This window comes from Mandrillus leucophaeus, unplaced genomic scaffold (assembly GCF_000951045.1).
Source record: "Mandrillus leucophaeus isolate KB7577 unplaced genomic scaffold, Mleu.le_1.0 Scaffold729, whole genome shotgun sequence".
Taxonomy (NCBI): Eukaryota; Metazoa; Chordata; class Mammalia; order Primates; family Cercopithecidae; genus Mandrillus; species Mandrillus leucophaeus.
Window position 1 is genome coordinate 483,797 of NW_012107908.1, and position 17,352 is coordinate 501,148.

At 39.5% G+C, this 17,352-nt stretch overlaps 1 protein-coding gene across 1 annotated transcript in view; it reads left to right on the top strand.

The window, feature by feature from the left end:
- RABGAP1 (RAB GTPase activating protein 1) overlaps nt 1–17,352 on the top strand; it is a 167,171-nt gene that overhangs the window by 114,571 nt on the left and 35,248 nt on the right. The window contains exons 14-15 of the mRNA XM_011965496.1: nt 9,511–9,624; nt 16,991–17,065. Coding sequence (XP_011820886.1) covers nt 9,511–9,624; nt 16,991–17,065 — 189 coding nt within the window. The remainder of the gene's footprint in view (nt 1–9,510; nt 9,625–16,990; nt 17,066–17,352) is intronic.

The following is a 17,352-nucleotide window of genomic DNA, read 5'->3' on the forward strand; positions in this document are numbered from 1 at the left end:
ACAGTTTTAGATTTACAGAAATACTGTAAAAATAGTACAAAGAATTCCCATATACTCTGTTATTAACTCTATTATTATCACCTTGTATTTATGGTACATTTATTATAATTAATAACACAATATCAAGATATTATTAACCAAATCCCAAACTTCATTTACATTTCTTTAGTTTTTATCTAATATCCTTTTTCTGCTCCAGGATTCCATCCAGGATAGTGCATTACATTTAGTCTCATATTTCCTTAGGTTCCCGTTGACTGTAACAGTTTCTGAGGCTTGCCTTGTTTTTAATGACTTTGACAGTTTTAAGAAATACTGTTCAAGTATTTTGTAGAATATCCCTCAAGTGAAATTTGTCTGACATGAAGTCATGAATTTTGAGGAGGAATAATACAGAGGTAAAGCGCCATTTTTATGACATCAAGGGTACATGCTGTCAGTGTGACATCACTGCTTTTGACCTCAATCATCTGGCCAAAGTCATCTTTGTCAGTTTTCTCCACCATAAGATTTCTTTTTCCCACTTTGTTATACTGTACTGTACTATTCTGAAGGAAGTCACTGTGCACAGCCCACACTAAAGAAGTGGGGAGTTTTGCTCTCCTTCCTCGAAGGTGAGGTATCCACATAAATTATTTGGGATTCTTCTGCGTGGAGGATTTGTCTCTTCTCCCCCATTTATTTGTTCAATCATTTATTTATGTAAGCATGGACTCCTGGATATTTCTTTTATTGATTGACTGGAGACAGGATCTTGTTCTGTCACAGAGGCTGAAATGCAATGGCACGATCACAGCTCACTGCAGCTTTGACCTCCCAGGCTCAAGCAATCCTCCCACCTCAGCCTCCTGAGTAGATGGGACTACATGTGCCGCCATGCCTGGTTAATTTTTTTTGTGTGTTTTGTTTGCTTGTTTTGTTGAGGTTTTTTTTTTATTTTATTTTTTTAATTTTTTAAAATTATTTTATTTTATTTTATTTTATTTTTCTGTAGAGACGGCATTTCACCATGCTGCCCAGGCTGGTCTTGAACTCCTTGGTTCAAGCAGTCCTCCTGTCTTGGCCTCCTAAAGTGCTGGGATTACAATGTGAGCCACCATGCCCAGCCAGATATTTCTTCTTCTCTTTTTTTTTTTTTTTTTTTTTTTGTGAGATGGAGTTTCTCTCTTGTCGCCCAGGCTGGAGTGCAATGGCACGATCTTGGCTCACTGCAACCTCCGCCTCCTGGATTCTCCTGCCTTAGCCTCCTGAGTAGCTGGGATTACAGGCACCCACCACCACGCCCGGCTAATTTTTGTATTTTTAGTAGAGATGGGGTTTCGCCATTTTAGCCAGGCTGGTCTTGAACTCCTGACCTCAGGTGATCCGACCACCTCAGCCTCCCAGGGTGCTGAGATTATAGGCGTGAGCCACCATGCCTGACCATTTCTTTTATACTTATATAACCCAGTTTATTTTGGTGCTAAAATTGCTCCAGCTTTGACCATTGATTGGGAACTCTTTCACTTGGCTCCCGTGTCCCTTTGGCATACCCCTATCGATGTAGGTTTGTTTTCTTTGTGGTGGGGGTGAAGGGAGACAATTTCCTGTTTTTTGCCAATACAATATGTTCCAGGCTATCTGCCCTAGTCCTAGAAGCAGCCATTTCTCCAAGGAGGGTTTGTTCCTTTTGTTAGTAAATGATATTAGATACCAAAATATAGATGCTAGGTGTGCTCCTTGCTGCTGGATGTTATTGCTTCTAGGCCCTCTCAACTGACAGAGCAAGCAAATGTATGTATGGTAATACCTTTTTAAATGTTGACAGCAAATCATGTATTGCAGTTAGAATAGGATAGAGTCAATAAACTTTATGTGCAATTTTTTGCAACTTTAGATTCAATTCTTATAGACTAGAAGGAGCGTAGGACAAGTATACAAATGACTATTCAAGAACAGAGTAATTGCTGTAAGAGTGGTATCAATGTGGTTTGTAAATTGTTACAACTTTTCTGAAGGGCAAATTGGCAGGACCACTCAAAATCCAAAAACAAGGATTATGCTGTATCTTCAGGGAAATGGAGTGTTTGTGGAAACTGTCTTTTCTCCCTTAAGAATCACTGCTCTACTTTACAGCCTTGTTTATAGCAAAAGGGGTAGAATAGCTGCATATCCCAAAGCGGAGATTTTGGAGATTTTGGCAGAGTAAATTATGATACGACCATGTGACAGGTTACTGTGCATTAAAAATACTAAGGTAGGATAGTGGCCAAATAATATGAAAAGATACAATATTTTGTAGTTAGCAAAAACATATTTTCTAAAATCATTTTATAAAAATAAATGGTTATAACCTAAAAAGTTTGGCATATGCCAGCCAAATATTACCCATGGTTATATCTGAATGGTAAAATTCTTCTTTTTCCTTCCAGTATTATTATTACAGAAAAGCAAAACAATTTTATTAAAATAAGAAAACAAAAAGGTTTTATTATACTAAGAAAGCCAAAAGTTAGATTTTCCCCTTAAAATGCACTAAGGTATATCATTATAATGCTTATGTTTGGGGAAGAGATTTGGATTTTAGCATGAGGCGTTAATTCTCAGTATTTGCTTAGTGAATACATTTAAGAAGTGCTGATATTTTAGAGTATGGTTTTAAATAGACCTCCTTCCAACAATGCCCAAATTCTGCCATGCCAGTCACCCCTTTTTCTCTTTAAGTTTTCAAAGAAATAGAAACACAAGGAAGAGTGACAAGTGGAAAACAAGGTTTAATTTGTTAACTGGCAGCCACCAGCAGCACATTGGACTTGAATATATGTCTGGGTTTAAAGGCTTTTCTCTTCCTAATGCTCCAGTCTTCCCCCAGCATGCCCCAGATCCTCAGGATTTTGCAGCATGCGTTTGAGAGAGAGCAGAATGTCCTGGGTGCCTTTTGCAGCAGTGACGCTACTTACTACATGGTTCAAGTGGTATTCTGAAATCAGATTGGTGTTCACTCTACTTGTGAAGCGGTCATTATGGAGAAGGAGGCATGGACTTCCTCCTCCGGTGTGCATAGTAATAATGACTCATAAAAGTTTATGACCAGCAAATGATCTGATTGGTCCGTGCATTTCAGGAAAATTAATCGGACACGGTTGTGCTGGTAGAAGTAAAGAGATAAAGGAAGATCAGTGTTATGGTCTGAATGTTTATGTCCCCCCAAAATTCATATATCAAAACCTAATCATGGCTGGGCGTAGTGGCTCACGCCTGTAATCCCAGCACTTTGGGAGGCTGAGGTGGGTGGATCGCGAGGTCAGGAGATGGAGACTATCCTGGCTAACACGGTGAAACCTCGTCTCTACTAAAAAAATACAAAAAATTAGGCGGGTGTGGTGGTGGGCACCTGTAGTCCCAGCTGCTTGGGAGGCTGAGGCAGGAGAATGGTGTGAACCCGGGAGGCAGAGCTTGCAGTGAGGCGAGATCGTGCCACTGCACTCCAGCCTGGGCGACAGAGCGAGACTCTGTCTCAAAATAAATAAATAAATAAAAATTAAAAAAACAAAAACAAAAAAGCCTAATCGCTAATGTGATGCCGTTAGGAGATGGGGCCTTTGGGACGTGTTTGGGTCATGGGGGCAAAGTCCTTATGCATGGGATTTGTGCCTTAGAAAGAAGAGGCCTAGAGAGCTGCCCTGCCCCATATGAGAACACAGTGAGCACATGCCACCTATGAGCCGTACAGCGAGCCTTCACCAAACACTGCATTTTCCAGCATCTTGATCTTGGAATTTCCAGCCTCCCGAACTATAAAAACAATTCCTGTTGTTTATAAGCCACCCAGTTTGTAGTATTTTGTTAGAGTAGCCCGAAGCGACTAAGACAATCATTTAGGCTGTTATATTAGTCTTGGTAAGACGAAGCATGGGTCTGCCTTTGGGTGATGCACTAGAAGTGGAAAGAGAGAGACAGAATCCAGACTCTGCAGAGAGATCTCAAGATCAGTGATCATTCAAGGTAGCTAGAATCAGAAACAAGGTGGTAAAACCTGCTGCCATTCACAAGAATGGAGAAGTGTTGAGAAACGTTGGTGGAGGGAGGTGGGGAATGTGAGATTACAGTTTTTATGAGTGTACTATAATTTACATACAATAAACATACACCTTACATGTTCATTTTGATGAATTTTGACAATTTTTTATATTTGTATAAACACCAATCAAAGAAAATGTAAACTTTTCTATCATCTCAGAAAGTTCCCTTATGCCCCTTTTCTTTTGATTTCCCACCCACTTCCAGGTAACCATTTCGATTTCTGTCACCATGGGCTTTTGCTCAACATAATGTTTTTGAGATTTATTTGTGTTGTTTCATGTATTAGAGGTTCATTTATATTGCTGGGTAGTAGTCCATTAAATGGATATATCATAATTTATCACTTTTTCTATAGATGGACATTTGAGGTTTCTAGTTGGGCTATTACACATGAGGCTATTAGGAATGGAATTGCTGGGTCATGGTAGTTAGATATATATTTAACTTTATGGGAAACTGCTATGTTCTTTACCAAAATGGTTATATCATTTACACACCCATTAGCAACCATTGAGAGTTCCAATAATTTCATATCCTCACCAACATTTGGTATTTTTATTTTAGCCAGTCTCATGGGTGTCATTTTATGTGTTTATAATTTATGAGCTGTATATACTGTTTATTTTGCTGCTTGAAATGTCAGGGACTATATACCACTACAATTGCAAGGTTTTATTTAAACGTTTACTCCCTGCATATACAGGAATATACTGACTTTTGCAAAATGCGGCAAACATTTTTAACATTTGTTATTACATGAAAAAGTATGAAAGTGTTCAAAGAGATACACATTTCAAGCTGTAGCAGGTTGTGACAGAGTTTTTGAGGGCAAAGCATGTACAAAATTAATAACATGTTAGTATATTTAAAATCATAACGAAAATCTTCTCTCTGGTCATGCTGACCATAACAAATTATGTGTTGTAGTATACTTATAACAAGGGTTAACAGACTACCACCTCAGGGCCAAGTTCAGTTTGCCTCTCACTTTTGTTTATTCGTTTTTGTTGTTGTTGTTGTTTAAGACAGGTTTTCTCTCTTATGGCCCAGGCTGGAGCACAGTGACACAGTGTTGGCTCACTGCAACCTCCACCTCCTGGGCTCAAGGGATCCTCCTGCTTCAGCCTCCTGAATAGCTAAGACAGGTGTGTGCCACTACGCCCGGCTAATTTTTGTATTTTTGTAGAGATGAGATTTCACCGTGTTGCCCAGGCTGGTCTCGATCTGCTGGGCTCAAGTGGTTTACTCGCCTCGGCCTCCCAAAGTGCTAGGATTACAGGCATGAGCTACTGTGCCTGGCCTGCTCTTGCTTTTATAAATAAAGTTTTGTTAGGACACAGCAGTGCTTGTTTATTTACGTATTGTCTATGGGTGCTCTACAAGGGAACAGTTGAAAAACTGCAGCACTGAATGGCTTGCAAAGCCAAAAATTTTTACCTGACCCTTTATAGAAAAAGTTGCAAGATGTCCGTACTGCATAATCCTATTGCATTTTTGTTTTCTTCTGGAGATTAAAGGTGTTTTTCTTGGGATAAATGAATTAGCCAAAACACAAAACCAGTTGATCAAAAAAAAGAAACCTACCTCTGTTATAACAGCAGTAATTTTCAGAACATAACAACTGACAATATTTTTGCCATTCATTCCGTGTTCTTTTAAAGTCACCATCTGTGCACTGTTGCCGTAAGTACATTTATAAAAGTACATTTATAAGAACTTGTCTGTTAAGCCATTTTGCTAACTACAGCCTCCTTGAGAGGATGTATTTGGTTGACTCGATCAGTTTGGCCATGAATAGTGTTATATGTGTTGAATTGGCGGGCTCTCTACATCAGTTACATTTATGTTTAACTCCTTAGAAATGAATACAGCTGGGTTTTGTGGCTCACACCTGTAATCCCAACACTTTGGGAGGCCGAGGCAGGCGCATCACCTGAGGTCAGGAGTTCAAGACCAGCCTGACCAGGAGAAAACCCATCTCTACTAAAAATACAAAAATTAGCCGGGCATGGTAGCACATGCCTGTAATCCCGGCTACTCGGGAGGCTGAGGCAGGAGAATCACTTGAACTGGGGAGGTGGAGGTTATGGTGAGCCAGGATTGCTCCATTGCACTCCAGCCTGGGCAACAAGAGCAAAACAAGAAAGAAAAGGAATATATATATTGTTGTATAAAGCTTAATTTTATAAGCACTTGCTTTGACTATTTTGCAAAAGCTTTTTGCTTTTTTCCTCTAGGGGATCATCCATAATGTTGCTGTGTTTTATTTTCAGAACCTTTTTAAATTTAATATCATTCTGATAGGAACTTACTAAATTTATCATTATTAGAATTTCTGCATCATTTTTGCATGATGTGGCCTCCAGCAAGTCAAATGAATTTTTTCCAAGTTCTTCAGCATATTTCCTAAGGCCAAATATTTTAAGCAAATGATTCACATGGAACTCCTCAATTTATTATCATTCTTGAAGGCATCAAAAATTGAGTGTGAATTTTCAAATTGACCTTCTCTTAAGGACATTTTGCCCCTTCATTCTCTTATAATTCCATGATTAATGGATATGGGATGGCAGATTGACAAGAACCCAGTTATAGAGAGTATTTTCAGTTTTTTGTTATTTTTTACATCCTGTGTACAGTTGAATTTCCAAATCTCATCTCCTCTCTCTTTTTTTTTTAAATTGAGACAGGTCTCACTGTGTTGCGCAGGCTGGAGTGCAGTGCTATGATGTTGGCTCACTACAACCTCTGCCTCACGGGCTTAAGCGATTCTCGTGTCTCAGCCTTCCAAGTAGCTGGGATTACAGGCGCCTGCCACCATGCCTGGCTAATTTTTGTATTTGTAGTAGAGACGGGGTTTCACCATGTTGCCAGACCGGTCTCAAACTGCTGGCCTCAAGTGATCCACCTGTCTCAGCCTCTGAAAGTTGCTCGGATTACAGGCGAGAGCCATCATGCCCAGCCCAAATCTCATACCTCTAATAACTGTATCCTTTTTCGGGTTGTCATCTCCATCATCAGTATGATATGATTGATGTAACTGATGTAAAATATTTTGAAGGTTTCCATATTCCTCTCCATTCTCAATTTAATTTTCTAACCTGCATAGTTGTCTTAAACCACAGTCTATCATTCTTAGCATTTTTTAGAGCTTCTGTTGTTTTATAGAATTCCTAAATTCATCTGACTCTCTTTGGATTGTTTCCAGTTTTGGCTGTTAGAAATAAAGCTGCTGTAAACATTGAGTTTGTCTTTTCATGCATTTATATTTTCAGTTCTCTTTGGTAAATACCTAGGAATGGAATCATTGGGTTGTATGGTAATTTTGTGTTTACTGTTGTAAGAAACTGCCAAACTGTTTCCAAAGTGTTTGTACCATTTTGCATTGTATAGGAGTTCCAGTTGTTTCTTATCCTTTGCCAACACTTCTTAATTTTAGCATTTTGTAGATATGTAGTGGAGTCTCATTTGCACTGCCCTGAGGACTCGTAATGTTGACATCTTTTCAAGTGCTTATTTGCCATGTGTTAGATCTTCCTTAATGAAACGCCTGAATCATTTACACCCTCCCACTTTTTAAAAAATTGTCTTTCTCATTAGAGAGTTATATATTCTGGATACAACTCCAACTTTATTTATTTATTTATTTATTTTTTGAGACGGAGTCTCGCTCTGTCGCCCAGGCTGGAGTGCAGTGGCCGGATCTCAGCTCACTGCAAGCTCCGCCTCCCGGGTTTATGCCATTCTCCTGCCTCAGCCTCCCGAGTAGCTGGGACTACAGGCGTCTGCCACCTCGCCCGGCTAGTTTTTTGTATTTTTTAGTAGAGACGGGGTTTCACCGTGTTAGCCAGGATGGTCTCGATCTCCTGACCTCGTGATCCGCCCGTCTCGGCCTCCCAAAGTGCTGGGATTACAGGTCTCCAACTTTATTATCAAATATGTTTTGTAGGTATTGTGTCCTGGCCTATGACTTAACTTTTCATATTTTAAACAGTTTTTTGAATAGTAAGATTTTTAAATTTTGATGAAGTATCCAGTTTGTCATTTTTTTATGATTCATGTCTCATAGGGACCCCTCTTCTAACTCTTCAGTTCTCTGTTCAGCTTATTCCTCACTAGCACTCTACCCTACAGTTCTAGCTACCTTGCCTTCCCCAAAATCTGTGCGTGTGCTCACTCACTCTGTCGGTCACTCTCGCTTGCTCTCCCTCTCTCCCCCACTTTCTCAACTTTTGGAGGTACCTCCAACGCCGAGCTCTACTTCATTCTGGAAGCTACCACCATGTAATTAGTTGCTGTAGTCATAGATATCCCTTGGATTTTTTCCTTTTGTTAAGAGCACCACAGTCCTGAGCTGCCATTAACTGTTAAGACTATGTTAATAACTAGAAGTAACATATGCCACTCAAACTCTTTGAAAAGCAATTTGGCGACTTCCTTGAAGGTATAAATAGTTTACTGTTTAAGAAAGAGCATAGGCTTTAAAGTTAGTTCAGATCCCACAACCATAAAATATTCATGGCCTTGGGAACATAATTACCCAAAAGGCTAGAGAAATTATTGGACAAGAGAAGAACAGTACTTGCATTTTGCATCTTAAAACAGAGGTATCATGTTCTTTGGTAGTATACTGATTATGATGTATTCTTACCAAGGAGAATCAACTCTATTGTCTTAGCTATGAAGACACTGCATTGTTAAAAATAGAAGGTCATGTTTCTGTATTCCAGTTCTTTACTGTGTCAGCAAATGAAATTTAACAAGGGGAGAATATTGGAAATAACTGGGTACTTGGTGTATTTTACAAAGGTTTGTTGACATTATTGACATTTGTTCAGTTTTAGTTAACTCATTATAGAAGAGGAAACAGTTTTTGTCCGTTGGAAAAAGCAAAGGATATTTTCCCATAGCCTGCTTGAATCCCTTGGCATTTGGTGGTCTGGTTCATTCTGAGTAGATTGCTTTGTGCATTCTTATGCCATTTGCCTCTAGGACAAACCCCAATTAAGTAACTACTCTTTTCCATTTGAAAACTGGCATATGGGCTTCATTCCAAAGCATCAATTAAAGCAGCAGTTTTTCTACTGGGAGCACTTTACCTCCTCCTTTTGCGATTAGTTTGAGTATTTTCCTATGAGAAATCCATTCTTAATAGCATATTTTCCATCTTACAATAGAAGGGGCAGCAGCTGCAGTTCTTTGCAGTAAGAATGGAGTATAATATGGAAGTGTATAGATGAAATGGGTTGCTTTTCTTCCATCTTTTTTTCCCTTTTACATTTGCTTTTGCTTGAGTGGTTAGTGCCTGAAGAGGCAGTAACTATGGGCGTGCATATATGTATGTATGGACCGCAACATTTAAAGTGTGTAAATGAGAAGACCTTGCGTAAACCTGAATATTTACATAACTAACCTAACTAAAACCTCTCTTTCCATATGTTTCCACAGGAGTCTCCCCAGGACAGTGCTATCACCCGGGATATTAACCGAACGTTCCCAGCCCATGACTACTTTAAGGACACAGGAGGAGATGGACAAGATTCCTTATATAAAATATGCAAGGTATTTCAAGTCAAAAGAAAAAAAAAAAGACTCAATTTTGAGTGGTGGTTCTGCTTTGAAATTATATAAGAAACAACTACAAAGTATAATTTGTATTTGATGTTCAAGAATTCAAAAAAGAGAGAAGACATTGCAAAGTCAAAGGTGAGAACAGAATTTTAGACTCATTAAAGAGTAGAAAATAATTAGAAATAAAACGGTAGGGTTTCCTTTCCCTATCTAATCAAGAATTTTAGATGACAGTTGCACATTTAGACTTTCAAAATTTGTTTTTATGTTAAGAACCTCTGAACCCTGTGACATTGCAGACTCCTTTTCAGTATTCACTTTATAAGTGATGAACTTGGTACCTATGGTACCATCTCACAGTGGGAAGTGTCATTGCCTATCCAGGTGGACTTGTAGCACTGCAGCATAGTAAATGATGGGAGATTCTGATTTCTCTCAAAAGGTCTGTACCCAAACACTAAAGGAAGTGATAACCTGTTCAATTTCAGTATTCCATTTTCAAATAGATTTTGGCACATTAGAGCGATTGGGTTATAAAAGGAGGAGGTAGGAACGGAGTTTTTCGATCTTCGTCTGTCCTCAGAATTCGTCTTTAGTCTTTTCCTCCCAAAAGTAATCAAGTACTTATTTAGCATCTCCTATGTAGTAAGTACAGATAAAGCATGAGACATGTCCCTAATGCTATATGACAATGGGTTTTAGGACAGGCTAGCAATAAAGGATAGGCTCACCAGTGAAAAGTTAGATGATTTAAACTACAAGGACAGTTGAGTTTAGAGAAATATTTTTTAGATTTAATTTTAACTTTTACATAGGATACATAAAGCTATGATTTCTGTGGTAATCTTCCTCTCTGATCATCCTTTTTTAGCCCCTTCTCAGTTTTATTTCCTGCTTAAACAGTGACCCCTGCCATCTCTTACTTTACTACAGAATTTCTTGGAAAGTAACACTGTGTCCACTCCCTCTGGTCCCTCGTTACATACTTTTGACCCCACTATATTCTAATTCCTATTTGATGATGCTTTTCCTTGCAGAGCTTTCTGCTCTTGAGCATAAGACATGTCACCCTCTTGGGTATGGGCTCACTCTCATGACTTCACTGACTTCATCATTTTATCTCACACTACCTGCCGCTAAACCAGAGGCCTTCCTCTGGGTAATCAGTTGGTAGTTTCGCTAGCTCTACACCATCTCCCTGGGTAATCCCTTCCACCCCCAGAGCTTCAGCTATCACCACTGTACAGATGTTCTCAAATCTATATTAACTCAAGGTCTAAATTTCCAGCAGACAATTAGTCTCCATGTAAAAGTCTGTCAAGTATATCAAACAGAATGGGTTTAAAAATAGAGTTCATTTTAAAACATGGTTTATTATGAAAAATTTCAAGCATAAACATTAATTAATATAATGATTAGTCTAACTGATAAGTATAGTTAATATCCCCCACGCTAATTCATTATTTGTCAATGTATTGTCACAGTTGCTTTGTCTCTTTTTTTCCTTTTTCCTGAAGTACTTTAAAACAAATCTTAGACATCATGATCCTAATTTTTTAATACTACATCTCTAAAAAATAAGTTTATCCATCTTTACCAATTAGTAGCTACTCCATATTCAAATATCCTTAATATGGCTGGGTAGAATCAAGATCCAACAAGACCCACATTACATTAAGTTGTATCTTTTTAAATGAAACATAGTCCTCCTTTTCTCCCATACCATTGTCCTGCTGGAGACAATCATTTCTGTTAGTTTTCAGTCCTGTCTTTGTCTAGGTTGTGTTAGGTATGACTGATGTCTCCCTTAGCTTCATTCTGTCTCTTCACCGCCCTGGTAGAGGCCAGTATCTTACATTGCTGGCAGTTTTACAAAAGCTGCTCTGCCTTTGGGTTCTAGCCTGTTTATTCTTTACTCCTTGCCTAACACAGAATTAGATCATTTCAGTGGCCTCCACAGAAACCTTTATAACGGCTACTTTATAACCCATGGAATTAAATGAAAAGTCCTAGTTCATTTCCCTGGATTCCTTAGCTTAGTGTTGAAGCTACTTTGTATTATATCCTGACTTTGCCCTTATTGCTGCTTCTCCAAATATTGTATGCATTAGCCACATTGAACTTCTCACTGTGCTCTCGTTGATTCACTTGTCTAACTTCCCCCTGAACTGTGATGTCTTCAAGGGCAGGGATCATTTCTTAGGTATGGTAGCATCTGTAGCACTTGGCACAGTGCTTGGTCTATAGTAGGTGTTCATTAAGTGTTGATGAATTAGTGAAATGTCTTTTCCTCCCCCAGATTTCATTACAGCCAACATGAAACTTACACTCCAAACATTTTCCAAATATATCATATAATTTCACACCTGTATGATTCCTTTATCTTCCATCAGCCTGAAAAATATGCTCCCCTCCATTTTCTACCTATAGAAATTCAGTACAATTTCATCCTATTATTAATACATAATTGCTGAAGCTCTGTGCTGAGCATGAGGACTAAATGAGAAGAATACATCAACTCTGTGATATTAATACTAGGTTTATTCTCATATTACAAATAAAGTAAGTTACACACTCAAGATCCATATCTAGGCCAGGTGCAGTGGCTTACGCCTGCAATCCCAGGACTTTGGGGGGCCAAGGTGGATGGATCACCTGAGGTCAGGAGTTCGAGACCAGCCTAGCCAACATGATGAAATCCTATCTCTACTAAAAATACAAAGATTAGCTGGGTGTGGTGGTGGGCATCTGTAATCCCAGCTACTTGGGAGTCCCAGCTACTGAGGCAGGAGAATTGCTTGAACCTGAGAGGCGGAGGTTGCAGTGAGCCAAGATCGTGCCACTGCACTCCAGCTTGGGTGACAGAGCGAGACTCCATCTCAAAAAAAAAAAAAAAAAAAAAAGAAAAGATCCATATCTAGACATTGGCAGTTGTGGGATTTTAACCCAACTCTGACTAACTCTAAAGCCTCTGTTCTTTTGTAACCGATAAAACTACTAATGGCTGATAAAACTACTAATGGATATCTTCAGAGACATTGCCTGTTTTCCAAAGACTTGTTTTAGCATATATTACTACTCATTTTTAACACAGTGTTAATACTGGTATTAACATTTGTTAATTGTTATTAATTTGATAGGAAAGTGGTGCCTCGTTGTATTATAAACTGATAATTTCTAAAGCCCTTTTTGCACATCTTGTCTCTGGAAAAGTATATGTGTTTCTCATCCTGTAGCCTTCTTATCAGATAAACTGTGATGAAATGGGTATGGTATAATAAGATTACATTGAATTCTATGAAAATTTCTGAATGCATGATTATAATATATGCATTTTTAAAAGCTATAGTTTCACCAAAGCTAGTGATAAACTTTGGTTGCATATTAACTTGACTAGCATCTATTAAGTATTGGCACCATATTTTGCTAAGAGTTATATATTCTAAACATACCCAATTCTAAGTTGCTTTCTTGGAACACAGAGGAACCTTGGCACAAAAAATAAGTGGAAAACAAAGGGAGTTTCACAAGAAATAAATTTGTCAAACAAGGAGTAACATCTTGAAGATATAGGAATTTCCCTTTGTACCACATTTACATGAGAACTACAAATACCAGATATAAAAACAGAACTCTGAAAAAGAACTAAAAAACCAAAGAGTAAACCATGAAGAATGTTAGATGTCAATATTCTATTCAAAATAATGTTCAGAGGAGATGGGTAGTAATCATTTGCTGCCAAGAAAAATAAAAATAAGAATTCCAGAGGAACCCACAAATGTTTTCAGAGTAATCTCGCTTATCAGAAAAGTTATTATGATATTGTGGAAAGAATTGTATTTTGGTGTCTTTGCCAAAAGAGCTTTTCCCAGAAAGAAAAATGAATAACATTAACAGTGTTTAGTGAGTGCATGCTGTATATGAGGTGCTGACTAGGTTGAATAGGACATCACCCTATCCCTCACAAAGCCTACTCGTCTGGCAGAGAAGATGGACATGTAAAATGCAGTGTGGGGCTGGGCTTGGTGGCTCAAGCCTGTAATCCTAGCACTTTGAGAGGCTGAGGCAGAAGGATCACTTGAGCTCAAGAGTTTGAGACCAGCCTGGGAAACATAGTGAGACCCTATCTCTATTAAAAAAAAAAATGAAGTGTGGGCCAGGTGCGTTGGCTCACACATATAATCCCAGTACTTTGGGAGGCCAAGACAGGAGGATAGCCTGAGCCCAGGGGCTAGAGACCAGCCTGCACAACATAGTTGAGATCTCATCTCTATAAAAATTTTTTAAAAATTAGCCAGGCTGGCTCACGCCTGTTATCCCAGCACTTTGGGAGGCCGAAGCGGGCAGATCATGAGGTCAGGAGACCGAGACCATCCTGGCGAACATGGTGAAACCCCGTCTCTACTAAAAATACGAAAAAAAAAATTAGCCAGGCGTGGTGGCAGGCGCCTGTAGTCCCAGCTTCTCGGGAGGCTGAGGCAGGAGAACGGCATGAACCCAGGAGGCGGCGGAGCTTGCAGTGAGCTGACATCGCGCCACTGCACTCCAGCCTGGGTGACAGAACGAGACTCCGTCTCAAAAAAAAAAAAATTTTAGCCAGGCATGATGGTTCAAGCCTGTGGTCCCAGCTACTCAGGAGGCTGATGGGGCAAGATCCCTTGAGCCCAGGAGGTTGAGGCTGCAGTGAGCCGTAATTGCACCACAGCACTCCAGCCTGGGTGACAGAGTGAGACTCCAACTCAAAAAAAAAAAAAAAAAAAAGGCCAGGGGCAGGGGCCCACCCCGGAAAACCCAGGACTTTGGGGGGCCAAGGTGGATGGATCACCTGAGGTCAGGAGTTCGAGACCAGCCTAGCCAACATGATGAAATCCTATCTCTACTAAAAATACAAAGATTAGCTGGGTGTGGTGGTGGGCATCTGTAATCCCAGCTACTTGGGAGTCCCAGCTACTGAGGCAGGAGAATTGCTTGAACCTGAGAGGCGGAGGTTGCAGTGAGCCAAGATCGTGCCACTGCACTCCAGCTTGGGTGACAGAGCGAGACTCCATCTCAAAAAAAAAAAAAAAGAAAAGATCCATATCTAGACATTGGCAGTTGTGGGATTTTAACCCAACTCTGACTAACTCTAAAGCCTCTGTTCTTTTGTAACCGATAAAACTACTAATGGCTGATAAAACTACTAATGGATATCTTCAGAGACATTGCCTGTTTTCCAAAGACTTGTTTTAGCATATATTACTACTCATTTTTAACACAGTGTTAATACTGGTATTAACATTTGTTAATTGTTATTAATTTGATAGGAAAGTGGTGCCTCGTTGTATTATAAACTGATAATTTCTAAAGCCCTTTTTGCACATCTTGTCTCTGGAAAAGTATATGTGTTTCTCATCCTGTAGCCTTCTTATCAGATAAACTGTGATGAAATGGGTATGGTATAATAAGATTACATTGAATTCTATGAAAATTTCTGAATGCATGATTATAATATATGCATTTTTAAAAGCTATAGTTTCACCAAAGCTAGTGATAAACTTTGGTTGCATATTAACTTGACTAGCATCTATTAAGTATTGGCACCATATTTTGCTAAGAGTTATATATTCTAAACATACCCAATTCTAAGTTGCTTTCTTGGAACACAGAGGAACCTTGGCACAAAAAATAAGTGGAAAACAAAGGGAGTTTCACAAGAAATAAATTTGTCAAACAAGGAGTAACATCTTGAAGATATAGGAATTTCCCTTTGTACCACATTTACATGAGAACTACAAATACCAGATATAAAAACAGAACTCTGAAAAAGAACTAAAAAACCAAAGAGTAAACCATGAAGAATGTTAGATGTCAATATTCTATTCAAAATAATGTTCAGAGGAGATGGGTAGTAATCATTTGCTGCCAAGAAAAATAAAAATAAGAATTCCAGAGGAACCCACAAATGTTTTCAGAGTAATCTCGCTTATCAGAAAAGTTATTATGATATTGTGGAAAGAATTGTATTTTGGTGTCTTTGCCAAAAGAGCTTTTCCCAGAAAGAAAAATGAATAACATTAACAGTGTTTAGTGAGTGCATGCTGTATATGAGGTGCTGACTAGGTTGAATAGGACATCACCCTATCCCTCACAAAGCCTACTCGTCTGGCAGAGAAGATGGACATGTAAAATGCAGTGTGGGGCTGGGCTTGGTGGCTCAAGCCTGTAATCCTAGCACTTTGAGAGGCTGAGGCAGAAGGATCACTTGAGCTCAAGAGTTTGAGACCAGCCTGGGAAACATAGTGAGACCCTATCTCTATTAAAAAAAAAAATGAAGTGTGGGCCAGGTGCGTTGGCTCACACATATAATCCCAGTACTTTGGGAGGCCAAGACAGGAGGATAGCCTGAGCCCAGGGGCTAGAGACCAGCCTGCACAACATAGTTGAGATCTCATCTCTATAAAAATTTTTTAAAAATTAGCCAGGCTGGCTCACGCCTGTTATCCCAGCACTTTGGGAGGCCGAAGCGGGCAGATCATGAGGTCAGGAGACCGAGACCATCCTGGCGAACATGGTGAAACCCCGTCTCTACTAAAAATACGAAAAAAAAAATTAGCCAGGCGTGGTGGCAGGCGCCTGTAGTCCCAGCTTCTCGGGAGGCTGAGGCAGGAGAACGGCATGAACCCAGGAGGCGGCGGAGCTTGCAGTGAGCTGACATCGCGCCACTGCACTCCAGCCTGGGTGACAGAACGAGACTCCGTCTCAAAAAAAAAAAAATTTTAGCCAGGCATGATGGTTCAAGCCTGTGGTCCCAGCTACTCAGGAGGCTGATGGGGCAAGATCCCTTGAGCCCAGGAGGTTGAGGCTGCAGTGAGCCGTAATTGTACCACTGCATTCCAGCCTGAGCAAGACCCTGTCTCTAAAAATAAAATAAAATGCAATGTGGTGGTAATATAATAATAACCATGCTTGTGTAGCAGGTGCCATAGAGGCAGAGAAGAGAGGGATTCATTCTGGGGGAATTGAAATAAGTTTGGTGCCTGAAGGAAGAGTGCATGTTTCAGGCAGAGAGAGGGAAAGGACATCCCAAGGAGAGGGAACATCATGAACAACAACAAGGAAATATGAAAAGTTTTTTTAGTACAGAAGTGGTTTTTGCTTACTCTTCCCCACTCCTTCGCCACAGGAAATGGAGTGGTGATAGTTGTATTCATTGTAAAGAAAAAATTAAGATTGGAGAGAAGTATTGGCACCACTTATTGCCTGTCAAAATGCTGTCCCAGTGTGGGTAGCATCCTCCAGGGTTCTGTATTCAAGGTCCTATAATGGCCCACAAGTGGATACATTCATTTACATATCCTCTGTGTGTTTTATTTTCCAGGCTTATTCTGTGTATGATGAAGAGATTGGTTATTGCCAGGGCCAGTCATTTCTTGCTGCTGTGCTCCTTCTCCATGTGAGTAATTAGGTCTCTGTTATGACTTAACACATGGCCTGCCTCAGCTTATACTAACCTTAGGCTTGAGCATGGTTTTATATTGGGTTTGGACAGACTCTTAGGCATGAATTTTAACTCCTCTAGCTGGAACTTTTTCCTTAAATTAACTTAATGTCATTGTGGAGGAGATATATGATGAGAATAAATGGCAATGTTGAAAACTAGTACAAGGGTAGACTTCCTTTTTATTAATAGGATGATGGGAGAGACTTTAATGTTGGTTGAACCCTTGGGGATGTTTTATC